The 26,890-nt window shown below is 33.8% G+C and overlaps 3 protein-coding genes across 4 annotated transcripts; 2 read left to right on the top strand and 1 right to left on the bottom strand.

Moving 5' to 3' along the window:
* Positions 1-1,267: 1,267 nt before the first annotated feature.
* LOC119995418 (protein STRICTOSIDINE SYNTHASE-LIKE 10-like) lies at positions 1,268-9,053 on the bottom strand. Its single transcript, XM_038841906.1, has 3 exons — positions 8,686-9,053; positions 2,517-2,780; positions 1,268-2,001 (listed from the first exon to the last, which is right to left on the bottom strand). Exons 1-3 carry the CDS (start codon positions 8,979-8,981, stop codon positions 1,434-1,436), a joined length of 1,128 nt encoding a protein of 375 aa, XP_038697834.1. The 5' UTR covers positions 8,982-9,053; the 3' UTR covers positions 1,268-1,433.
* A 7,070-nt stretch (positions 9,054-16,123) lies between these two features.
* LOC119988302 (two-component response regulator ARR9-like) lies at positions 16,124-17,930 on the top strand. The gene is made up of 5 exons (XM_038833289.1): positions 16,124-16,229; positions 16,341-16,444; positions 16,592-16,669; positions 17,093-17,163; positions 17,367-17,930. Exons 1-5 carry the CDS (start codon positions 16,124-16,126, stop codon positions 17,695-17,697), a joined length of 690 nt encoding a protein of 229 aa, XP_038689217.1. The 3' UTR covers positions 17,698-17,930.
* A 1,241-nt stretch (positions 17,931-19,171) lies between these two features.
* LOC119995466 lies at positions 19,172-25,151 on the top strand. Of its 2 annotated transcripts, none has more exons than XM_038841977.1 (8): positions 19,172-19,281; positions 20,952-21,001; positions 21,807-21,912; positions 22,580-22,762; positions 22,849-23,337; positions 23,468-23,551; positions 23,648-23,729; positions 24,735-25,151. In XM_038841977.1, the coding sequence occupies exons 2-7, from the start codon at positions 20,954-20,956 to the stop codon at positions 23,710-23,712; spliced, it is 975 nt and encodes a 324-aa protein (XP_038697905.1). In that variant the 5' UTR covers positions 19,172-19,281; positions 20,952-20,953; the 3' UTR covers positions 23,713-23,729; positions 24,735-25,151. The 2 variants fall into 2 exon arrangements, with proteins under 2 accessions (XP_038697905.1, XP_038697906.1); XM_038841978.1 differs by having other exon boundaries at positions 19,174-19,281; positions 20,900-21,001.
* Positions 25,152-26,890: the final 1,739 nt, after the last annotated feature.

Below are 26,890 nucleotides of genomic sequence, written 5' to 3'. Positions count from 1 at the left end.
TCCTCTTTATTCTGTAATATATTTTCACAGTCAGACTGTCACGAATGGCCCCTTCACATCCTCTTTATTACGGTTTTCCCAGTGAGGTAATATCGTAATTTAGACAAAAAGCTTGTTTCTTATGCTCTTCATGCGATGTGTATCACTGAGCTGTCAAAGGAATCATGAAGGACTACGACGTGGCATCGGATCAAAGTTGTTCAAAGCCACGTCAGCCAATTCCCCTTCATTTCCCATCAACTATATCGCAAGGTGGGCCCCGCTGTTCAATGTGGGACCATGCCTCTTTGTGCTATGACCATGAAACAGGAAAATTAAATTGATTATTTAATAAAAGAAAGAAACAATAAGGAAATATTCAACTTTTGTGAAGAATTCTAGATCAGTGGGAGTGTTGTTTTGGACATTATGTGAAAACTAAACAATATTGTTAATTCCACGTCATGCAATTTGTAATGACTCTCTTTTGATAAAAATATCTCTCCAATATTCTAATATGAAAAAAACATTATTTTATGATTTTTTGTGTTTTCCTACTTTGTATGATTCTAAAGTATTCCAAAAACATTTTTGTCTACCTCTTAATTTGATGTCCTACATTTATTCACTAACTCTAATATTTTATAAGTTGAGAATCACGAATAACTCATGATATTCATATTTGTGGTGTTTCATAAAGGTCTCGAATTCGAGCCTCCTCATCTCCTTCCCTTACAATTTTAAAAAAAAAAAAAAAAAACTTAACAAGTTTACATATTTAAACATCACTTATTAAAGATTATAATACATACTTAGGTCATTGCTAAAAGTATCTTTAAATTTTTTTGTCTTAAATATAATTCAAATATGCGACATTGTAATGTGTTTGTTCTTTTCTAACCATGTATAGATCTTCAGATTTATTTGCCATTAGTTTACAAAAAAATAAAATTAAAGAGAATAAAGGGGAGAGATTTTACATCCTTATTGATTAAAGGCACATAAGTGGTCTGAGGATGAAATTGACTTGGACCGGTGTGTGGGACTACCAATCTAAACCACGAAACACAAATAAAGTGGGCCACATCCAATTCTGACCATCAGGCCCACTTAGGGCCCATTATCATGTAAAGTGACCCACTGACCCTGTTGAGACCTGATTGAGGGATCTGATTGATGGTGGACCCAAATTGGAACTATGTAATCATATATCATAGGACATCTGGGCTCTACTCCTACATGATTACAAATATTGTTTTGTCAGTATCAAAATGGACAAACAAAACCCTAATCAAAGAGCTTTCCACTTTAAAAAACAGATCAAGCAAATGGTTAGTCCAAAAGCCAAATGACTTTATGAAGGCATGGTAAGGAGTACACATCACTCGTTCATACAAATAAGAGACAAAGTCAAATGACTTTCATATGAAGTGAAGCCTCGTATTATTATATAATTACAAATGATATGTGCCCATAAAAGGCATTAAAACTGATCCAATCCACAGCTTCCCATCTTTTTCTTCCACTTCACTGATAAACCTCAGTGTCTTTCCTTCACTATCTTCCAATACATCCAAAACCTTTCCTTCTTCACTTAGCTTCACAGCCGTTGCATGGGGCTTCCCTCCTACTAACAGTGAGTGCAGTTGCTTGAAGCTAAGAGGAAGCTTCAACAATGTTTTCCCAATCCATGAGCTTGAAAGTGCAAACTTAGCGAAATTTCCCTTTTTCGAATGCAAGGCCACCCAGAACTCCCCTTCCGAGTTTCTTCTAATGTTGTCGGGGAAGCCTGGGAGCTCAGCGAAGACGTCAAATTTTCCAGCATTCGGTCCACGAAGCCAATACCTTAAAACCCTACAAGAAGTAGTCTCTGCTACTAGCACAAATGAGCGGTCTTTGCTTAAAGCTACACCATTGGCAAAAGCAAGGCCTCGTAACATGACTGACACTCTTTTGGTTTCTTTATCGTATTTCAGTAACTTGCCTGTGCTGTCTTTGGTCAAGACTGACGATATGAATTGCCTACAAGCAAATGTTTAGTTAATATTTTACCATTGAAAGATCAGTTATGAGAACACAATTTCCAATGATACAAATCGAGGAACAAGGAGCAGTAATTAGTCATGAGTACGCAAATGACTAATGATTTATAATAAAGACCTTTAATAACATCAAAATGGCATAGAAGAATCCTAAATTCAATACACAAGAAGAAGAAGAAAAAAATGTAAATTCCGAATAGCCTTATTTTCAAAAGAAAATAGAGTAGAGCTGAAGTACGGGTGACCTTGGCATAATAATTATCTCTCAACCTTCAAGATTGCTTTGCTATTGTAAAAACAGGGTTGCCGATGATATTTGAAAATAATTGTTACCCAGTCTTTCTTGAGAGAAGCATTTTGAGAGAGATTCCTTTACAGCATTCAATAAAGGTAAATATGCTTCCTCTATAGATAATTTATGCCATTCCAACTAATAGGCTATTAAAAGATTGTATTAGGAACAATTGTAAAAGTGTTTGCTTATGCTGCAGTTACCTTCTTTGGAAGTTTGTACTTGTATCTGTAAAGTAAATCACATCTTCATGTTCGTCAATGTCCATATCATTGGTGAACCGAAGAGGTTGGTCTTCCACTTCTGTGACCACTGGAGTCGATAAACCTCCTGCTGGACCTACAACATGGAGACCTAAGTAGGCATCAGCAATGTAGAGCTCTCCAGTTTTCTTATCGAACCGTAGACCTAGTGGTCTTCCGCATACATGCTCCCTCTCTGGTGCAAATGGACGAAGACATTCTTTCCTAGAAAATACAGCTTCCAGTTGATTAAGAGATAGTATAGTAATAGTTCTTCGTAAAAGGGAATGTTTAACTAAAAGGACGCCTAGACATAATTGAATCTACATATTTGTTCAGGTGATCTCATCTAGGCTGGATACAATTAGCAGTGGATAAAAACTGAGATACAATCTTATAAAATTGGCTCTTCATACATTTATAAAGTTAATCTAATTTCCTTCCTAGCAACTAAATTTCAATCAAAGTGTAAATACGAAAATGAGATATGAATATGTGATATAAACCTTCATATCCGTATGCAAAAAAATTCAATATCAGTTGCAACGATTGACAGCACAAAATTTCCATTATCAATAGCAATGGTTGACAGATCAATTCCACTTTTCTATTCAGTCTTTTTTAGTTGGCCAAAAAAGGCACCTATGTCAAGAGGTTTTGAACTAGATTATATTTAGGAATCCATCCAATTTCAACATCTCAGATTCTTGGTTTTCTTTCAAATAAATGATCAAATATAGACATAAAATGAAATTCTTATTCCGCTTTCCCTTGAGGAGAACAAAAGGATATCTCTTTTTTTCTGTCTCTGCCAGTGTTAATTACCTGCAAACTTCATCTTAATCTTTGTGCGATATATTATCAGAAGTAGACAAGCATCCTTTAAAATTACAAGGACAAAGACCTCCCTTCTACTTTAGTCCAAAAGCTTCCAAATTTGTTTCAATTCAATCACACAATCGAGGATCTCATATTTAATGGAGGGCAATCAGATAATAGATGATTGAAAAGGAAGCCGAACAAAACTCCTTCGAGCTTGGAATGATTTTTTTCAAGTCTAATGATAGCTGGGAAGTGCAAATGCTAGCTCTTGCTGGATCACCCTAAAACTCATACACCTGAATTTCAGATATTTTTCAAATTAATTGATACTCAATAGGCCCCATCTCAGCAACCCCACTTCAAACTGGCGAGTGTGGTAACTTTGTAGGAAAAAAGAATTTTATCTAAGGCACATGGATTAACAGGGTGAATATTGAGCGAAATTACACATACCCATTATTTCTTCAAATCATCATCCATTAACCTCCCTAAAATCATTACACTTTACATCCACATTTCCGGTTTAAACGACACCAACTGACAACATGATATTTTACATATTTTTATGCCTCACTTTACACTTACTTTTGTCTCTTTTAATTGAATTAGTCATGGATATTACAAATATTTCCTTTATTTTTGATTTTCAGGACATTATGAATAAATGGGTGATAAAGGTCTTATTTTGTATCAAGACACGGACACTTGAGAAGCCACCAGGCCATGAGTTCAAGAAAGCCCATAAAGGCCGGAGAATGACCGGATGGTGTTAGGGAAGCTTGACCATGAGAGAAGGCAATATTGGAAGGAAACAAAAAAAAGATGCCGCGTGTGATCAAACAAATACAGGGAAACAAATCAATGAAAATCACCAAATGAAGATATGCACGGGTCAGTGAAGTACAAAAATCAAGGGGAGCTTAGTTGACTTTGAAAGCAAAGATTCAAGTGAAGAAAATATACGCATGAAGCCGTTGGCAATTAAAAGAGCAAAAGAAATAATGAGATTTGCATGACAAGTAAAGGAAATCAAATCAAATTAAGTGAACGAAACCGAGTTTGACAAGGAAATCAATTGAAGGAAGCTTTTATCACTATAAAAGGGAGTCCTCTAGCACAATAGAAGGGGAGTAGGAGAGTTGTGCTCCCTCTGACTTTTATTTTTGTTTTTGTTCTTATCTCTAGTTTTTTTTATTGCCAGAGTGTGATGTAGCCTAGAATGAATATTACAAACTATGTGATTTGATGAATGCATGATTTTGGTTCAATGATTCTTGTCTTTAATTACCATGCTTATAGTCTATTGTTTGTTTGATTGTATGATCATCAATTGAATACTCAATTAGGCTCATCTAGCTAGAATTAAGGAACGAACCGAATTCACGTGTCTTAGTGGAACCGGAATTAAAGAAATCAATTGTCGACTGCCATGAATAAGGTTTAGGAGATTGATTGGTTGTTATAGTTCTTTAGATCTTAATGTGTTATTAGCCTTGGGTTAAAAACTGCAAACCGAACAGGATTAGTCCATTGTTAATAATAATTGTTGGCACCGCGAACGAACCAGCATATTTAAAAAAGAATTAACCCTTGAATTGGAATCATAATCGTGTGTTAATTAATTGAATGTTTGTGATATGATTGCTAGGTGAAATCATTACCCTAGGCTTCTCTTATCTCGGTGACAAAATTCTGAATTTTGCTTCTTTATTAGTTTAGGTTGCTTACATCAATCATTCTCCCATTCTCTAATTTTCATTCAATTCATTCATTAAGTTAGGTACAATAATTAAATTAACTTGTCTCCATGGGATCGACCTTGTACTTGTATACATTGTACTATTCATAGACTCTTGTGCACTTGCGATAATTTATTACATCAAGTTTTTGACGTCGTTGTCGTGGACAAGTTTTAGTTTGATTGTGTACTTAGCTTGGAACATATCTTTTTGTATATATATTTTTATTTTCGTTTATTTTTCCGATCTGTTTTCTCTAGTGAAGAATATGGATGCGATAATTTATGAAAAAGATTGTGTGAAAGCGCTAGATTGAAAATTTTTCTTGGAGCAAATCTGGATGAATCAGCATGCGGGCCATATATATGCAGAAAGCTATGAATGTCTAGTTTCTGCAGAATTTTACGGTTTGTGAATCCGAGCTCAGATGAAGGAGAAATTGATGATTTTACGACAGCTGCGCAGTGCAGAATTCTACGCGGGAATTACTTCCCTAATGTTTCGCAGTTAGGTTGTATCGCTCTAACTCAGTATTTTTTCTTCGTGTTATTTTTCACATTATTCCATGCATTGAGGACATGGCATAATTAAAGTGTGGGGGTGTAAACAGTTCGTTTTTGTAAAAAAAAATTTGAAAACAATTCATTTAGTTCCTTCCAATGCGATGATGAGACATGATTTGTTTAGGTCTAAAATTAGTTTGTTAGTGAAGAGAGTTTTCACTAGAATTGAGCTTGAATTACAATTTTTCATGGCTAATGTTTGCATGATATGTTGATTGAGAAAGAAACATGTTTAGACTTGATTTAGACTTACATAATTACCCTTATGAGTTTTGAGCCTATATGATTGATACATTATGCATATCAATCCAATTTCTTTCTTGTGTGCTCTCATGATTACATGTTTCTCTAGAACTGGTTTTAAACCTTTTTGAGACTATATTGATACATGTGATGACATGAATATGATTGAGGCATTAGGATGATACCACCATAGTCAAATTGCCTATATCCTAATGTATTTATCCACTAGAAAGCCTCTTTGAGCCTAAATAAGTCTTTTTATTCATGAAACTTATCTACTTGACCCTTTAACCCGAAAAACAATTATTTACCTAATTCTAAAGGATTAGTGGAGCATGCCATGAGATTTTTTTAAGTGTTGATGGTGTTCAAGTATGTTGAGTTTGATGATGAAATAAATTAAGTGTGGGAGAGTATGTTATTTGGTTGAAAATAAATGTGATGTCGAACACATGTGCATTAATGTGTTGAAAAAGGAAAAGGAAAAGAAAAAGAAAAAGAAAGAGGAGTAAAAAAAAGAGATAAAATATTTAGTATGATTAAACATTGTTATGAAAAAAAAGAAAGAATTTTATGTGCATAATGCAAGAAATCTTGAAGTTATGAAGAATTGGTGGAGTATTGAATATTGAGAATGATGATATGGGCCAACAAGATGATATATGCCCTAATTTTTGTGTGCTCTACTAGTTCTTTGGAATTTTTTGTGATTTCCATAATGTGTTTTTCTTTTTACCTTCGCCCTTGGTCCCATTACAACTTTGAATAAAGACCTCTTAATTCATGATACATGTTTTTAATAGTGTAGAATGGGTGGACAGCAAACATATGATAGGACTGTTTTCATGAGATTAATTGAGTACAAACACTTTACTACCACTAAATTGAGTGAATCTTGAGAGTATTTCTTGTGAAAAGTTGAAATTGAGTTTGAATGTGCATTATTTCGATTGAGATATGTTGTGTTGATGTTGGCCTAATTCAAATCATATATATTCAAGTATGATTCTTTGTGAAATTCTTTAACTAATGACTAGTTTATAAGACATCTTTGGTGCTTAAGTGAGATTGTAAGGACTATTTTAAATGTTTGTGGGTGTCGTTTTGGTAAACCCTCACAAAACTATAACTCGTCCACTAGGGACACCTAGGGGTTTAAAGGCTTGTGTCACATGTTGAGTGCCACCGTGATTCCTGCGAAAGTGAGTTAGGTTTTTTTTTATTATTTTTTCCTCTTTTTATTTTACTCGAGGACGAGCAAAAGCTAAGTGTGAGGGTATTTGACAACATAATATTTTACATATTTTTATGCATCACTTTACATTTACTTTTGTCTCTTTTAATTGAATTAGTCATGGATATTACAAATATTTCCTTTATTTTGATTTTCAAGACATTATGAATAAATGAGTGATAAAGGTCTTATTTTGTATCAAGACACTTAAAGCCATCAGGCCATGGGTTCAAGAAAGACCATAAAGGCCGGGGAATGGCCGGATGGTGTTAGGGAAGCTTGACCATGAAAGAAGGCAATATTAGAAGGAAACAAAAAAAAGATGCCGCATGTGATCAAACAAATACAGGGAAATACAGGGAAATAAATCAGTGAAGATCACAAAATGAAGATATGCGCGGGTCAGTGAAGTACAAAAATCAAGGGGAGCTTAGTTGACTTTGAAAGCAAAGATTCAAGTGAAGAAAATATACATATGAAGTCGTTGGCAATTAAAAGAGCAAAAGAAATAATGAAATTTGCACGGCAAGTAAAGGAAATTGAATCAAATTACGTGAAGGAAACCGAGCTTGACAAGGAGATCAATAGAAGGAAGCTTTTGTCACTATAAAAGAGAGTCCTCTAGCACAATAGAATGGGAGTTGGAGAGTCGTGTTCCCTCTGACTTTTATTTTTGTTTTTGTTCTTCTCTCTAGTTTTTCTTATTGCTAGGGTGTGATGTAACCTAGCATGAATATTACAAGCTATTTCATTTGATGAATGCATGATTTTGGTTCAATGATTCTTGTCTTTAATTACCATGCTTATAGTCTATTGTTTGTTTGATTGTCTGATCACCAATTGAATGCTCAATTAGGCTCATCCAGCTAGAACTAAGGAACGAACCGAATTCACGTGTCTTAGTGGAACCGGAATTAAGGAAATCAATTGTCGACTACCATGAACAAGGTTTAGGGGATTGATTGGTTGTTATAGTTCTTTAGATCGTAATGAGTTATTAGCATTGGGTTAACAACTGCACACCAAACAGGATTAATCCATTGTTAATAATATTTATTGACACCGCCAACGAACCAACATATTTAAGAAAGAACCAACACTTAAATTGGAACCATATTGGTGTATTAATTAGTTGAATGCTTGTGATATGATTGCTAAGTGAAATCATTACCCTAGACTTCTCTTATCTAGGTGACAAAATTCTGAATTTTGCTTATTTGTTAGTTTAGGTTACTTACATCAATCATTCTCTCATTTTCATTCAATTCATTCATTAAGTTAGGTACAACAATTAATTTAAATTGTTTCCATGGGATCGACCTCGTACTTGCATACACTCTACTATTCGTAGACTCTTATGCACTTGCGAGAATTTATTACATCCCCAGCCTAAACAAACACAAACATATCAACAAAAAATTATTGCTTAAATTCTCAAACCAAAAGAAAAACAGGGCATTTCAGCAGTAATTAATCAACAAGTATCATCATTAGCCATTAAAAGTCAAAATTACCACAAAAGTAGCTACCTTTGGGAAGAAGTGACTGCAAATTCGGTCCAGCCACGATCGTCTCCTTCCCATTTGAGAATTCTACCATCGGCGACGCCGGTATACGGTCCCTCTCCATTTGGGTCGAAAACGAGGCTTTCTGGGCCCACAGCACCAGTGACTGGGACTACTGTGGCTCTGCGTAGATGGTCGTGCGAACCCGGAATCGTTGGGGGGTCAAAGAGACTTAAATTTACCGTTGGGTACAAAGCTACGGTGATTGAGACAAGTGCCGCAGCTGCAGCTGCCGTTAGTGCTAGCGATCTTGCGCTCATGGTTTCTCAGAGAAACTCTCTTTTCCCTGCTGTGTTTCAGCCTTTCCCGACACTCGACGATCCTCTACATTGACCATTTCACTCACACAATTAAGAGCTTACAAAACAAAAAACTGTTTGGGCCTGAGTATGACTGGACTTGGGCCTCTTAACTTCTTCAGAAAGTACGTCCGGCCCCATTGACCACAACATGTGAAGCCCATTATTGGCAGTCATGAAAATGAAAACTTTCTTGGCCCATATACAAATAATACACAAAATTGACATGATGAGTTTTTTTTTTTTTTTTTTGGAATTGACATGATGAGATTGAAGTATCAAAAATTATGACTTGGCTTAAATTTTATTTTTTTTATTCATTTCTGGGTACTAAAGTGAATGGCCCCCCAACGCACAAAATGTTAAATACTTACATTGTTTTACCATATAATATTAAACACCCATTCAAAGAAGCCAAAGAAAAGCAATCAAAAACCTTTTCTTTTTTCTGATAAATATGTTTTTCATTGGATTTGAATATTGGTCATACATATGTCTAACCCAACTGATTGTCAACCGAGCCACCTCTTGTCGGTCAATCGAAACTTATTTAATTAAACTATTGGAGTAATAATCAGCCATGTTAATTCTAATTATTTATTTTCTCATTATAAGTCTTATTCCATCTTTGGATTTAGTGTGAAATTAGTTTTATCTTTGATGTCATATAATCTTTTCTTAATGTCATCTAATCTTTAGGACAAGACTTTTTGGTCCAAAAGTTATGCTTTCTTTCATGAGACACTTTGAAGTGAAATCAATACATGTGTCATGTGTGGAGGTGAATGAAAGAAAATTCATCTTTTATATAGTGAAAGGATATAAAAAGGTATGAATGCATATAAAGTACAAGGTACATGGATGAGGGATTCACATTATTGATTATATATACATGTATTCATTATGTATTTGGAGATATATGTATTAGATTATACATGTACTTAAAGACTAATGTATTGATTTCTATGAAAGATTCTTGACTTCAATATATTTTGAAGAGATATATATGACTCTTCATAAAGAGACACCTCAATCCCTACAGATAGATGGTTCATTCAAACAGTTAAAGTATCGATAAAAACAACAATCATTTATTAATTTAAGTCAAGTGAATTCTACATACATGAGAGAGTCTTGTTCGGAGAGTGCAAAATACTATATTGGTCAGATGTACAAGCAGATTGAAGTGTTATTTTTGCTTGTGAAGATCATTATTTTTTAGAAGGCAGACGCTCAAGAAATCCAAAACACATATGTGGCGGGTGTATTTGGTCTCGAGAATACAGTGTCAAACACTAACATAACATTGATCTTACACTACCTTATCAAATCCACTTGAGATAATATTAATTTTTATTATATATTTATTTTCTTACTTTTCTTTTTGATCTTATTGAATCACAATAATCACTATATATATGACATGCCTTGAAAGAGAGTAACTTATAATAAATAGTTTTTGTGTGCTTTAACTATTGAAAGATTTGACATTATTATTAAAGGTTCAATTTGTTTCAAACAAGCATCTTTGAATTGCTTTCATTGTTGCACTCATATGGTCTTGAAGACTAGCTGCTAGGGCAAATTACATTAATATTATTTTGTCCTGATAATCATTCAATATGACCCATCATTATTTGCAAGAGTGATTCACTGATTCTAGAACCTTTTTTTTTTCCAAAAGAAAAAATGTATAGTACTTGCACTTACAAAAATAAAAGGTCAAAGAAATAGTAAAAAAGTAAAGAGATATATAATACCTATATATATATATGCTCATATTGTATGACAATTATGGTAGACAATCTTTGCTTTGAAAAAAAAAGTAGCTTTAAAGGAACACTAAAATATACACACATTCATCTGGTCTGCCATCAAAGGTCTATTGCATTGCATGAACTTGGACTAGAACAATCCAAGTTATACATCCTAGGCTGGTTGAGTCCATTTTTATTGACCAGGATTTTTATAGATTTTGGTTGATTTTTTTTGGGAGTGTTTATAGGTATCCTTTTATAGCTTGAGCCTTAACAATTTGGATATATAAACATATTTTGTAATTATATATATATGTGTGTGTATCCACACACATGTGGCTCCAAAACAAGTTAGGATTTTGGCTCAAGATTTGATGCCCTAACAGTAACAGGACTTCTTAAGGACACTTTCACACATGTGCCCCAGTAGGTCCTCATAAGGCCACATTATTTTCTACCTATTATAAATAGATAAAAAAATACATATAAACATACATATATATATATATATATATAATCAAGGGTAGCTAATAATATAAGATGCTTATGATTGCAGGCAGCAAATCACAAACAATAATTTAAAATAGATGATGCATGAACTTAGTCACTAAAATCTTCTTGGTGACCTGTAAACCCATTATTAGAGCATCTTAAGGTTGTTGAACCCCTACAACTTCAACTTGTTGCTTGCAACAAGATCTTTTTTGTCCAAAATCTATACATATGTATGTACGTATATACATATTATACATACACACACATTTGTACATACCCTTCAAAAACTGGGTTTTTGAGCCAACAAATTATTTCCCTTTATCAAATTATAATGGGTTTTTGTTTTCTTTCCAAATGTGTCTATACTCTATATATAGAAAAGCAAGCCATGACCCCCCAATTAACCCGGCAAGAATCATGTTCTTGAAGAACTCCCAAATTATACCATCAAAAAGGATGTATATTTGTTTTGGAATGCCAATATCCTTTATTGGAATGAGTGATTTTGGGGACCAACCACCCAACTTTTTATAAATCAGTTAATAACTGCAATTTGTAAAAGTAATATGATTGATTGATTGGTGTATTTTTTTACTAATTAACTCTTCTTCTTCTTTTTTTAATTAGTGGGTGCCAACGGAATTGATTTATGTGTCACAAAATATGTCATAAATTACCCGACTCATAAATTAATTTTCACTTTTTGGATTTTTTCAAAAATAAAATCCATGGTCATTTCTAATCCCCAAATGAACACCTTTCCAAAGCCATCTTTCTTTAAGTGATCTTCATTGGCAGGTATCATATACTCTTAAGTTTCCAACAATAGCAAGTGGGTTTGCTCTATTTGTCCATAAGCATATGCACCTATATATAATTATATATACAAGCCTTTGTAGGTTGTTAAATATACAATAATAAGCCTATATATATATATATATATTAATAAACAGATACAACTTCAGTTATTGACATTATAGCTATGTCTAAAATGAAATAACATAAAAAGTTGAAATAAATTAATTAATAATTTGAAATAAATTATTATTATTATTATTATTGTTATATATATAATCTTATGCTTGTAGGAGTCAACATTAATATAATTTATCTTGAACTACCTATAGGGAATCAACACATGAAGCAAGTAGCTTGCTAACTAACTAAAATGTGTATATATATTTACCACTATTGATTAGGGAAAAATGGGCCACCATATCTACTCATGTGTTGAGCAAATCAAAATTTTTTTTTTTAATTACCTTATAATTCATTTTATTGAGGGGTTGGAGTTTTGAACAACCCAACTTTTCTTTGGACTCAAATTCTTGACAGTCAATTAGTTGGAGAAGCTCATGGTTTTTGGACTACCACATTGTTAAAAGAAGTATTTTTCGAAAATGAGAGTCAAATAAATATGGAACGATTAACTAGTATGTAGGTCCATGAGTTTATCCAATACACAAACTCAATAATAACCGCTATAGAATACATCAATTCTCAAAGATTAGGTCATTCTAAAGGTTTGGAAATAATCAAATTTTGATGGTATAAAAATTAGGTCATTTCTCTAAATTTAAGATAACATTTAAGGGAAAGTCAAATGGTTCGATTTAACCAACGAGAGTTGACTTGGTTGGCAATCAAATGGGTTGGGCATATACGTGTCAAATGTTCGATTCTAACCACAAACGTGATTCTTTGTGGTATTTAAAAAAAATTGATCCGATTTTAAAAAAAAGAGAGAAAGAAAGAGAGAACTAAATTCATTCATATTTTTTTAATACTTTAATTGGTGCCTTTTTCAGAATGGTAGTTATAAATACAACCTGGGTCTCTAACTGCTAAACAAAGATGATTTGTCTCTTTTTTGTGGGGACTTTTGTGTTAAAATGGGTAAATACTATTTTGGTATTAACTTTATTAGATTAGAATTAAATAAATGCTTATTTTATTGTGGCCTACTAAAGCCCAAGATGTTTAAATAGCTGAAAAGGAAAACGACATCGTAACAATTAGGGGTGTGATACAAAACCTCCCCAACTCCCAAATATTATTTGTCAATTAAAAATTCCTTGATCACTCGATTAACTCATATTTATACCCAAAAAGCGCAAACAAATTAATGAACTTTTGGAAATTTTGTCAATTAAGAATTATATATATATATGTATGTATGTATGTATATATTTGTTGTGAATCTTCACGACTTCATCAAGTTTGGCAGAGGTGAGAAGCAGGGTATCGTACATCATGTTTGGGCAATTGCTAATTTGGGCCCACCAAGCATGCTTTTATAATCGCGCGAGCGTGGATCATATGTGACAGGTTGTACAATGCAATAAAGTGTGTCGGGAATCTTATTTTTGTATGAGAAAAAAACATATTAATATCTCAATCTTATTTTTTGGAAAAATCATGAATAGATATATTTTAACATCATGAATATAATTATGTATTTTTATTTAAAAATAATTAATAATTATGAACCTTCGGATGAAATCTAACGATTAAAATCATTTATATAGGGAAATGACAAGTGAAATTATCACCTCCCCAACCGGTGCACCATTGAACCTTAGATGATTAATTTTTTTTTTATAAAACCATAATAGATGTAAAAATATAAATAATTTTGATTGTTGAATTTTACTCATCTTCAAATATGGAATAATCAACAAGATTTCGTATCTAACTTTCATCTTATAATTTCTATTTGTTTCAAACTTCTTTTAATGAGTTTGGGTTTTTTAAACACGACATATGTCAACTAAGGAAAACGTTAGTCACACCCTAGTTTTTACTAAAGACACCCCAATTTGAGTTGATAATCCCTTGTAAAAATCAATTGACGGGGTATCTTTAGTAAAAACTGGGGTGTGACTAAAATTTTCCGTCAATTAATTCATGATTATATAGTGCATAAAAAATGGTGCAGCGAACCTCCCCCAATCCAATTATCTGCTACGTGTTTTGGAAAGGGTAATGTGCATAAACCAATATTAAAATTTTATTTTATTGTTTTATGTATATACACAATTTATTTTTGGGAGGGATTATATTTTTTCAAGCCATCGCCTCCTTTCAAAAAAGAGTTATATCTCCTATTTTTTTTGCTATTGTTTTGAATTTTTTCTTTGTTCTTGATACAATATTTATATTTTCTTTTTATGTTTCTAGAAGTAGACCCTCTTATCATCGTGTAATTTGTGATGGTTTGTTTTAATATAAGTTCTCTTATTATAAAAAAAAAGTTATGATATGTCTTATCTAAATACAAAATCACCTCTCAACAGATGGTTGTATTAACCAACCAATGGGCTAATATTTTTCTTTTGATGTTAATCATAGTTTGAATTGGAGAAAATTAAGATGATGAAACGTGCTTTGTTCTATTTTCCTTATTGTAGAAGGGTCAATGTGATCATACTAATGATTTTCTTTGATCCCTTTTGATTACAAGATCTTTGAATAACTTTCATGGCGGCATTGAAAGGAAAATGGAATCGAATTCGGTGTGTATCTTTGAAAGTTAAATCACCAAATCTTGAATCTAGTAAGAAACTTTTGCTCCTCATGTCCATGAATTTCAATACTCATAAAAAGAGTTCTACAAGGTTGAATTATTATATAATTAATTAAGTTCTCATTTGTGCCACATATTTATCTAAATTTGTGTTACACAATTACACTACACAACTTCGAGAGTATTGTTACAACTTGTCCTGCATCGTTTAGTTAACCCAAGTGATATGAGATTATAGGGAAAAGTCCATCATCTCTCACTCGCATGAGATTTTTTCTGTGTGCTCAGTACCATTAAGTGAGATTATGTAAAGAGAAACACAGTCGTGTGTAAGTTCAATGTATTCACGGGAATCAGTAAATCTCAATATGAGAATATCATGGATTTGAGTAGTGTTCAAATTTTGGAAAAAAAGTATCATAATTAAATACCCAATACAAATGAGAAATATTGTTATTCCTCTTTTTAAGTGCATGACATAAATTATTATTATTATTAATTAGTAGTAAAAAGAGATTAATTAAATTTTGGTTTGCGGGTTAGATGCATGAATGGGATGCATTGGCAATGTGCACATGGATGGGCATGGGAAGCAAATCTTAAAAAGGGAATCAAATGGGTAGAGAGAGGAAATAGCCCCCACTTTCTCTCTCTATTGTATGTATGCCACCTCTTCCCCACCCACCTGCTCAAGATATGGTAAGGCTCCACATGATTTCACATTTTAGTGAGAGAAAGAGAGACACCAACAATTGCTGACATCACCTGTATCTTTTGTGGGGATTTTGGTGGGTCCCTATGTCTCTCCCCCCATTCTTTTTCTTTCATCCAAAACTTCTTCTCATTTTATTTTTTGGGTCTCTCTCACACTCTGTTCCTCCCTTCACATAGGCTCTGTAGTCTGTTACTCTGTTTATGTTATAAATATAAATAAAACCCACTTCTCTCCCACAAAATAAAAGATACTGGTATTGGCTTGCAAGATTTTTTTTGTATATTCTATTCATTTTGGTGATTTGGGTTTTTTTTAATTATGTATTTTTTTTCCTTTTGCGTTGCTTGATCTGTAATTAATTAATAATAATAATTGACTTGCAAAAATTTGCATCATTTGGGAAGAAATCTGGTCGGATATTGCTTTGCTTTGCTTTGTGGGGGAATTTTTGGTGTGTCTTGTTTCAATTTTCAACACAAAGACTCTCCACTTTCGCCTCCTCTCCCCCTCCTCCTCCTATTATTCTCTGCTCTTCCCCCATTCAATCCTTCTTTACTTTCCTCTTCGTTTCTGGTTCTTTCTTCTTCGATCTTAAATCAAAGTGGTGGCAATGGGTATGGCAGCAGCAGAGTCGCAGTTTCATGTATTAGCTGTTGATGACAACATCGTAGATAGGAAACTCATTGAGAGGCTCCTCAAGACATCTTCATATCAAGGTATCAAGAAACATTGCTAGAATTCTCTCATTGTTTCTTATTTTTGGTAGTTTATTTATTTGTTTTTGGGATGGGTTTCTGATTATATGTCTTTTTTGGATTTGGTGGCAGTTACTACAGTTGATTCTGGTAGCAAGGCCCTAGAATTTCTGGGTTTGCAGGAACATGACCTTATCAGCCCAAATACACCTTCTGTTTCCCCAAATAATCTCCAGGTATGCTTATTTTCATTTGTTTTGTTCTGTTTTTTTTGCTTGTTATTCTTTCTATAAGTCAATTTTCCTAAATATAATGGATAATTTTTTCTTCTACTTTCTTTTTCTGGGTATATGAGATGGTGATTTATTTTTGTGTTTGAACAGGAAGTAGAAGTGAATCTCATTATCACAGATTATTGTATGCCAGGAATGACAGGCTATGACTTGCTCAAGAAAATCAAGGTGTGCTTTTTTGGTTTCTATTCCGTTTGTCTGTTACTGTTAGTCTTTCTCAATGATTTATTTCCTATTTAGATCATTACCCTTTTCCTGGTCAGATTGGATTTCCATGAAAGTCTTTCCTGTTTGTTGATATTTCCATACCAAATTGTAGTTTGGATGTTGCCAATGAGCCAAGTATAGGTCGTTTTCAGTTTTTATAACCACTAGCTTGAAGATGTCAAAGAAAATCTTTCGGTATATTTTTCCACCTAACTTTAAATCTAAACAAATTAATACATAGATATGTCAAAGATTTTCTTTGATTCCCCCCTTGAGCCATCTCAATCACTAGATTTTCAATCTGAAAATAATAAAAAGAAAAAAGAAATTCCCTTTCCCTACAGAAAAAAGAAGTTACTTAATAGGATTGTTGTGGTTTTGCAGGAATCATCATCATTGAGAAACATCCCAGTAGTGATCATGTCATCTGAGAATGTTCCTTCAAGGATCACCAGGTACACATGATCAAAAAATAACTTATTCTTACATTCTTTGATAGTTGATGTAAGTTTTTGTCAAAATCTACTAAACATTAATCTTAGAGAAAAACATCTGGTTTTTGGGTTTGATGATGATAACATTTGATCTGGAAATCTTTTAAGGAATTTGATTTTGAGGTTGAAGTGGCTAATTGGGATATTATTATTTGGATCAACAGATGTTTAGAGGAAGGAGCAGAAGAGTTTTTCTTGAAGCCAGTGAAAATATCAGATGTGAATAGGCTTAAATCTCATATGATGAAAACAAAAATGATGAACCAGAAGCAAGAAATTATACAAGAAAAGCCGGTGATGAACCAGAAGCAAGAAATTATACAAGAAAAGCAACGGCAAGAAGAACAAAAGCCAGAAGAGTCAGTCTCACAATTGCCACAACAGCAGCAACAACCACAACAATCCAACAATAATAACAAAAGGAAGTCTATGGAAGAAGGTCTTTCACCTGATAGAACAAGACCCAGATACAATAGCATCACCACTATGGTCTGATAATCTTGGAAAATAAGTTTTCTTTCGGAAACTCAAATTTCCTTTGACAATGTAATTTATATAACCTCTGTTACTCCTTCATCTCTTTCTTTTTCTTTTTTTTTTCCCCTCTTCATTTTTTTAGAAGTTTCATTTACAGGCTTAATAGAATGTAGAGATATATAGTTGCTTCATGTACGCTATCTAATTTTGTTTTTGTAAGTCGAAATCCAACAGAAAAATTTTGGGAAAAAGAAATAGTTGAGTCTGCACTCTGCATCGTTGTACGAGTCAATGCTGACTTCTTAACTGTGCAAACGTCGAGGTATAATTATTGCATGGCCGATTGTTGGTTTTAGCCTTTTAGGCTCAAACTTGTGTTAAAGTCAACGCTTTGAAAGCTAATTGCCAAGATGATCCTACTTAGTGATAATTAGCCATAGGTGAATTCTAGGTTGTCAAAATCGAGATCTTACGTAGAATCTGTGGAAGACTAATAAAATCGAATCGTAAATTCGTAAGATGTTATAAAAGTAAAAAAATAAATGTAAAATAAAATAATTACTTATTTTTAAATAAATAATTAACATGATATAATGTACTATAGTTTATAGGTAATAAAAAATTTAAAAATGTGATTATTACTTATTAATAGACATATTAATATTTCATAAAATTGTAATTTTTTAAGACTTCCACATAACTATGAAAAGCAAACACAATAATTGTGTAAGATTATATCATGCTAATAGATTAGTATCAATTTTACAACAAAAACTAGGATTAAAAACATAAACACAAGATTAATAGACTACAACCCATAAGTCCATGATTCCATAAGTTTATTAAGGTTCAGATCGGTAAAATCGATAAGATCGTAAAATGAATAAGATCAGTAGATCTTATTAATTTTGGGATTTTATATCGATTTGAATCATTTTTCAAAATCGAAATTTTGACAACCACCGTGAATTCGTGGACTCCACATGTTTTACGCCATGCACATGAAATTGTGTGACGTACAACTGGATAATTGGGATACCAACGGTTAATATCTCACTCGATAATTTAGGATACCAACCATTAGGATTCCAGTCCTAACTTTTTATTTTGTAAGAAGTAAATCATAAGTTACAGTGATTCTGATTGTGTGTAATTAAAATCCAAAAGAAGGATCATATTTATTCGGAAACAAAGAACAATTTACCACAAATAAAACTAAAATCATTTTGGCAAAAGAGGGATTTAAGACTTTGAATTCCATAAAAAAGCAAACTCACTTGGGGTTAGTTTTATTTAAGGCTTCAAATCAACGTCGTTTTGACAAATATTTGACCTTGCAACACCACAAACCACCACTTAAGCAAATAAAAAAAACAAATCCAACAATCAAAACACCTGATCAACGTGTTAATGTGGGCTCCCAATACGCCACAACTCTCCAGTTGTCGTGATTCTTTCTTCCTCTTACCTCATAATAATATAAACAATAAAGTAGAAAAAGCGGAAAACACTGATCTTTGACAAGAATCCGAGTCGCAGAGAAGAAGTCCCTTGCTCTGATCGCTGTGCAATTCTCTCTCAAATTTGGATTTCGAAGAGAAGGTGAGATTGAGCTTCGTCGTTCCTGTACTGTCCAACTCCAATTGTGTTTTCTTTCCCGGTTAATTACTCGTTGTTTTATGTTGATCAACTTTGGTTGATTTGGAATTATCTACCTGAGATCAGGTGATAATATCTGTATATCTGTTATCACTTTCAATTACTAGGTGTTTGGCTTTGATATGTAGTCGCGCACGCATGTTTACTTGCTTTCCCGGGGTATTTGGTTTTATTGATTCTAGGGTTTCGATACTATATTTCTCTGCGGTTGTGTTTGGTGATCGATTTTGTCTTTAATATCTATGGGAATCGTTGAAGTAATTAACTCATAGCATCCGATTTGGTTCTCAAGAGTATTGAGCACTTCGTGATAAAAAAAAACAAATTTGTTTTTTCAAGTACTCTACTTGAGCTCAACCCTAACTTAGCTTTAAAAATTAGGGTTCAAGTTTATTTCATTTGAAATTGGTCAATCTTGAGCTTTCATCTTGAATTTAGCCTTTACTAGAACTTTGAGCTCAGCTTGAGTTCGAATTTGTATAAAAAATATAATTTGATTGGTTAATATGAAGATGTCATTGAGATGTTAAGTATACAAAACATATGAAACTTGATTTTACTACATCAAGAAAAAATAAGATAACAGTATTTTTGCGTATATGTTTATACGTATAACATTCATATAAAGCTTAGAATATTCTGGTAAAGGCTTCTGAATCTACCAGGTGAGCTTTACCAGGCATGAGTTTGGCTCATTTATAAGTTTCTTTATGGTGGCCCTTTTTCTTATCCCTGTTGGAAAAAACCTTCTTTTGGAAGTCTGGAGAAGAATACAACATTAGTTTTCTTTAATGTTGTTCCTGTGGTTGAGTAAAAATAATCCTAGCTTTATTTGACGTTATTATTACTTTTTAATGTAATTCAAATATCTGTTTCACGAAAAGTGCCAACCTTCGATCTGTGCCATTCCATCTTAGTTATGACTTATGAGTGGAGATTTAAATGCATATTCACATGTTTAACAATTACTGTTGGGATCTTAAATTTTAAAAGGTGATGTTTTGGGATTTTTTTACGCTAAATTTAGATGGCTCGATGAATTGCTGGAATACAGAATCACAAAATCCAATTTTTTGCTGTTTTATTGGTGTTATCATGCTTGGTAGAATCCACACTCCGAACTTTCAAGAGAGAGCTGTTTTCCTTTACGAAAAGTAAGTTTGTGTTATGTTGGATGAGATAAACCACAAATTTGTAAGGATATGAATTGTGGAGTGAAGTGGTTGGAGAAATGTAGGAAGGGGAAGTGGGCTGATGGCAATGTTAGGAATCTATGTGGTGACTTGGGAATAACTGATTCATTTGTTTCGAGTATCAATGATGGAAAGCAACAGTTGCACTTGTGAGTCGATATGAATTTGTTTTTGACTTCCCAGGGCATCAACTTATGTGCCAAAACTCAAAAGCAATATTTTGATGGAAGTTGCTTAATCCTTAATTTGTATATCATCAACAATGCATATAATAGAGGAAGCTGGCTCTTTTCCCTCAATTTTCAGTTAATGTTAACATTTTTACCATGCATTTTCCGTCTGGGTCATATGTATTCCATATCTGTCAGATTCTGTAACGCTGTGGAGGGTCTCTTACACTAGTTTCTTTTTGTTCTAAAGAGATGTCAAGTGGACCAGTAAGAAGGGTTTCACCCAGAGATATACAATTGGTAAGGTGCCGCGCTTTTAATTTTGTTATGTGCTGTAATTTTGCATATATAAATGTGAGATTTTTTGTCCATTTCCTTTAATGGTTTATATTGTAATATCTATTTCAGTTTTAAAACCATGCAATATTAAGTTATTCGGCTGGGGTTAATGTTGCCAATTTGAAGCAAACACGTGGATAGGATGACATTATGGAGTCAACTGACTTTATTTAATCAGTTTCTTACACTTTCAGTTCTTTTTAACACTTGGACTTCTAAATATAATTTCTAACTTTTTGTGTAAGGGCCGAGAAACTAGAGTTTATATGGCTCCTTTAAGCATATTGTTTTGACATCTGTATGTACATTCTACAATGTGACAAAAGGATCCTTGTGCTAGGTTTCTTCCATGTATTTTACAGTGAAGAACATTATTTTGTTGCTGTGTAAGAGTCTTTCTGATTGGGTTTTTTTAAAAGGCGTGTGACTATTATGATAGCCTTGAACTTAAAGTTTTTCTCTTTTTTTACATTTTGATTCAAGATTCCTTTCTATAGATGTGTTTTTTTAAGAAAACAAAACTGCAGCATTGACTTCGTAGTTATTTTGGTAATATTTGTTCTTTGAATTCTGAGAATTCGGTTGCCACAAACTGCTACAACTTTGTAGGAGCTACCATTGAGGTGGGTCTTAGGGACATTAGCTTAAAAAGTGCTCATATTTTGTTTCTTTGCATTGCTTTTTTTTTTTTCAAAAACCTGAGTGTCATTCAACTTCTTGTACCGTCCCAGTTATTATATTTTGGCTGATCCATACTTGATTTCAGGTGCAAAATCTTATAGAACGATGTCTACAACTATACATGAACCAGAAAGAAGTTGTGGAAACTTTGTTGGCGCAGGCAAAGATAGAGCCTGGTTTTACAGAACTTGGTACCCATGATTTCTTCTTTCCTCTTCTTTTCCTGCTTCTCCTCCACTCCCCCGCCCAAAAAAAAAAAAAAAATTATCAACCCCCTTTACAAGGTCTGCAATCTGCTCTGACAATGTGGTATTTGTTGGATTTTCATTTTTATTGTGAGAAAAGGCACCAGTTCTCTGAATTTTATTATGCTTTTTTTGTTTAGAATTCACTGAAGAGAACAGAACTTGCACATTGTTCTCCACTTAATCCGATGGGTTTATCTTTGTTTTTTTTTTTTTTTTTTGTGTCTATTTTTCCCACTCTTTTCTTTTGTGTGCGCTTTTTTATCGATCGGGAAATGGTGTGTTTGTGTGTGCTTGGTCTGTGGGGGAAGGGGTGGGGATATCATTGCTGTTATTTACACTTTACGCATATTTTCCTTTCTGGGGACGTGCGTGGTTGGAATTATGAACATCTTAATTTGCAATCCTGTCTCACATTGAGAGAGAGAGAGAGAGAGTGAGAGAGGGAACCTGATGAAGCAATACTGTTCCTTCTTTTTTCAATTGAACCAAGCAATATTGTTTATTTTTCTATCTTGAGATTTCTCCTTCCATTAGTATCTTCTTCAAAAAGCCCTTGGGCATTTTCATAGGTACTTCTCTACTGAGATCACAAATCTTTGCGTCTTTCCAGTTTGGCAGAAGCTTGAAGAAGAGAATCAAGATTTCTTCAGGGCTTATTATCTGAGATTGATGGTGAAGCACCAAATAATTGAATTCAACAAGCTGCTTGAGCAACAGGTGCGGTTGATGCATCAGTTACAACCTGCTGGAGTTGGATCAATGCCTACATCTAATGGGTCTCATATCCCACAATGTAAAATCTGATCTTTGCAATTCTACTCACATTACAGTTTGTTGAAATGCAAACATCTCATGAATTGATTCTACTTGTTCCGACAGTGCATCACAACTCAGCATTATATGCCGCAGAACAGGCAGGACCAGCTCTGAAGCAGGAAGATGTGCAGCACGGCATTGGTTCCCGTTTACCTAATGCATTCACTAACGGTGGGTCTTCATTACACACAAATATGCACAGCGCCATTGATCTGTCTGCCAATGCGAGTAGGATTGATGTCCCTCATAACCTGCTTCCAACTCAGAGCTCAAATATTGGTTTGATTCAAGGTATAAATGGAGGGATGATCAAAACTGAAACTGGTTATTCTGGCAGTTCTCCTTACATGTTTGGTACTGATGGCCATGTCCTGGAAGCCCGCCCACCAATTGGGGATACATCCGTCGCATCTTTCAGTAGCTTAGAGTCCAGCACAAGATCCCTGAACGAAACACTTTTGGATGCAGACTCTGCTTCATTTGGATATTTAGATCAGATTCCTCGAAATTTCAGTCTGTCAGACCTGACAGCAGACTTCTCTCAAAGTGCAGGTTTTTTAGTTGGACTAGACTTAAAATTTGGGTGCATCATGCATGTATGCAAATATTTTTAAATAGTAACGTCGATTTATTTATGCTCAGTGCTTAAATTTTGAACTTGAGCTTCGCTTTAAATCTTCAGATATACTGGAAAGCTACTCTCGTTCACCCTTCCTAACGGCAGATACAGAAAACTTCCTGGATTCGCGTGAAGGAGAGCATCGAGGTCAGTCTCTTCCCGTCCTCAGAATCTGGGGACAAAGTTGCAGCCTTTCATATTTGTCACATAGCATGTTGAATTACTGGTATCTTGGTCCTACAGGAGACAATAGAAGGTTGGACACCATATCAGAAGGCCTGAGCTATGAAGATTTTGGAAGTGAATAGCCACAGAAGTATTAATTGTAAGTATCTCTTAGTTCACTCTTTGTCAAAGTATTTGATGTGGGACAACCTTAAGATATCTGTCATGGAAGGTGGTGAGGTACTTTTAGATTTTTGTGGAAAAAAGTGTTTAGGCTGCTGATGTTCATTCATTCTTTTTGTTGACTTTGCCTATGACTATGGCATCAAGAGTACAATTATACTATGTTCGGTAAGATTGAAATTAGACAAAGAAAGTTGAATAATTTGTTGCTTTGTTGTCCGCGCATTCACGATACATAAGTGAATTTGTCATGTGCCCAAGGGTATAAGGGCTTATCTTGACATTTACCGATGCTCTAGAGCTTTTGGCATAGTGGTTGAAGCTAGGTTCCTAACACAATAAACTCCAATGATGCATTATAGTGCCCTTAAGTTTGGAGTCAGCAATGCACTCTTCTTGCATATGATTGAACTTACCATAGAATGCCGTTTAGCAGTTCTATTGCTCTAATGAGATGATATTTGGCCATGGTCATAAAGTAATGGTTACTGTAATCGATTCCAAATATTTGAGTATATGAGAGAGCTCTTGGCTTAGGCTAGCCTATTCCTCAGGACTTGAACCAAGGAAAGATCTAAGGTTCGAAACTTTGAATCCTCTCTTACGCTAATAATAATAACAAAATAATTTCACATAGTCAGATTCTGAATTTTGGGATTAAGACTGACTTTGACTATGATGACGATATTAATGTCGCATTTGTACCACCACAGCTCTTGGTAGTTGTCTTTGTTTATTTCTTTTGCTGTTTGTTTATGAGCAGAACTTGCTTTCTTTGCTTTAGGATACTTGATTTTAATGCAAAAGTTAAATAAGGTATTTGACTTGAGATGTTGTATAACGAGTTCTGGAAATCTGTTTGGGTTGCACCCCTTGGTGCCTTAATAAATTCTTTTCCAATCAAAAAAACATGTTAGATCTTAATTGTACTTGGATGCTGTTAGCACATGTATCCCATGCGTGTTGTGGTTTTTCTCTGCAGGTCATTAGTAGGCTTTGTATATATATAGCATTTTAAAGCTGGAGAAGCTTCAGATTTAGGAGTGTACTTGAAGAAAGATCATCCGCGTATCAAACAAGTTCATTGATGGAATTGTGTAATAATGATGACGATTGATACGGGGAATTTGAGGGAGGATGAAAGAAAATTTAGTAATAACACAAGGGAATGATTTTTTTTTTGGTAACCATGGGAATCCATGGAGTTGAATTCTGAAATGGCTTGTTTATCTGTTGGCGTGTTGGTGGCGGTGATTATGGTGATGTCCTGGTTTGTATGTGAAGATTTGAGTCATTTAATTATAGATAAGGTCAATCTGTAAAATGAAGTGATTAGTGAAGGATGCTGTTTGAGAAGATACATGTAAAAATAAATACCCATTGGTTGGATAACACAAAATGTCATTGTGTTTTTTTTTTAAAAAAAAATAAAAAAATATGTCTTTGTAGCTGCTGAAGAAAGATGTTTACGGGGAAATTGATCTAATCAACAAATTCTTGTTAACTGGGCCTGTTATGACGGTTCCTAGTCATTAACATGGGTTTTACATTGGACCGAAGAAAGAATCATGTAGTCGATTCTAAACTCTTGGGATAAAGGTTTTAATGATGATGATGATTCTTTATATGGCTGTTGATAACAAGTGATTATTTCCAGCACTCCTTCTCTGCTTTCTCTGTCGAGGACATGGGATTGTACCTAATGATGGCTTATCTTGTCTGGATGGCAAGAAATAGTCTTCTCCATGGCTTGCGTTTATTGACTCAGCAAGAAGTGATTATTCTGGCATAAAATTTGCATACAACATACAACTATGTTCATATGGAGGAGAGAACTCCATCAACAGTGAGCTCAATTTGGGCTGCGCCTCCTGAAGGATTTTTAAAGGTAAATGTAGATGCATCTTGGATTAGCGAAAAGCCTGCTTATCTGCTGGAGCGCTATTATTTGAGATCAGTAGGGGCGGGTTTCTATTTCTGCTTTTAAACCCATCAGAGCTAGTAGCAGTATAGATGCAGAAGCTCAAGCTACCGGGTGCCCGGGACTTGCTGTAATAAAATTACAGTAGATCCTGTTGTAATCCTTTATGGATATTAAAAATTTTTATTTTTATTTTTAAAAATCATAAATATATAGTATTTTTCATAACGAATTCAATGAAATATTTTTTGTTTGAAACAAAAATCAAATTCATAGTGTCAAAACATCGAATATTTTGAGTTTATATTCGATGGTCTAGAATTGTCGTGTCTTTTTCATGTTTAATTTGATTTTTGTTTCGAACAAAAAATACATCGTTGTGTTCGTTGTGATAAACACTACATATTTTTGATTTTTTAAAAATAAAAATAAAAATTTTTAATACCTAAAAAGGGCATTACAACGGGACCTACTGTAATTTTATTACAACAGGTCCCGGGCACCCCAAACTATCCTATTTGGGATTCACTTAGTAATTTGGTTGTTAGAAAAACATTGAAACTTAAATAAACACCCAAATCTTTTAGTTAGTCAAAGTTACATTCCATATCGTGTAACTAAATGAAATAATTGTTGAAATGTTAATGACTTATAATGTTTTACATTGCTTGGATACTCAAGTGACGTGGGTTTATAAGAAAATTCATGTTCCTATCATTTTAATGATGCCTTTCTTTGGACCTAAGTATCATTAATTGAGACTACCTAGGAAGAACAAAACTGTGCGTGCTTAATGTATTCACAGGAATTGATAAACCTAAAACAGACAGACAATATCGTTGATGTGAGTAGGGATGAGATTTTTAACATGATATCAATGAGGTCTCACCTATATGATTCCAATTCCAGTATTTAAAAGATTTAGCTTTAGGCTCATCACGGTCAGTTACAGAATATAGGCTGGGCTAGACAAGAGACTGGAAAGGTGCAGATGTGAAGCGTTAGATGCAAAACCAACTGGTCTTGCCGTTGCGAAATAAGCCTATTGTAGAAACTTAAGCCTACTTGCGAGAAAATAAGCCCAATTTGCCAAAAATTACCCAGTCGCAAAAGGTTTTTGTACACCAATAAGTTACGATAATGGATTAATATAGGTTATAAAGTAGAGAATTTCTCACTTCTGCCGAGTTGACTACAATATGTACTGCATCTTCAAT

Source organism: Tripterygium wilfordii, chromosome 3 (genome assembly GCF_013401445.1).
Source record: "Tripterygium wilfordii isolate XIE 37 chromosome 3, ASM1340144v1, whole genome shotgun sequence".
In the NCBI taxonomy this organism is placed as follows: Eukaryota; Viridiplantae; Streptophyta; class Magnoliopsida; order Celastrales; family Celastraceae; genus Tripterygium; species Tripterygium wilfordii.
Note: the sequence above shows the minus strand (reverse complement) of the source record. Positions and strands in the feature narration are given on the sequence as shown.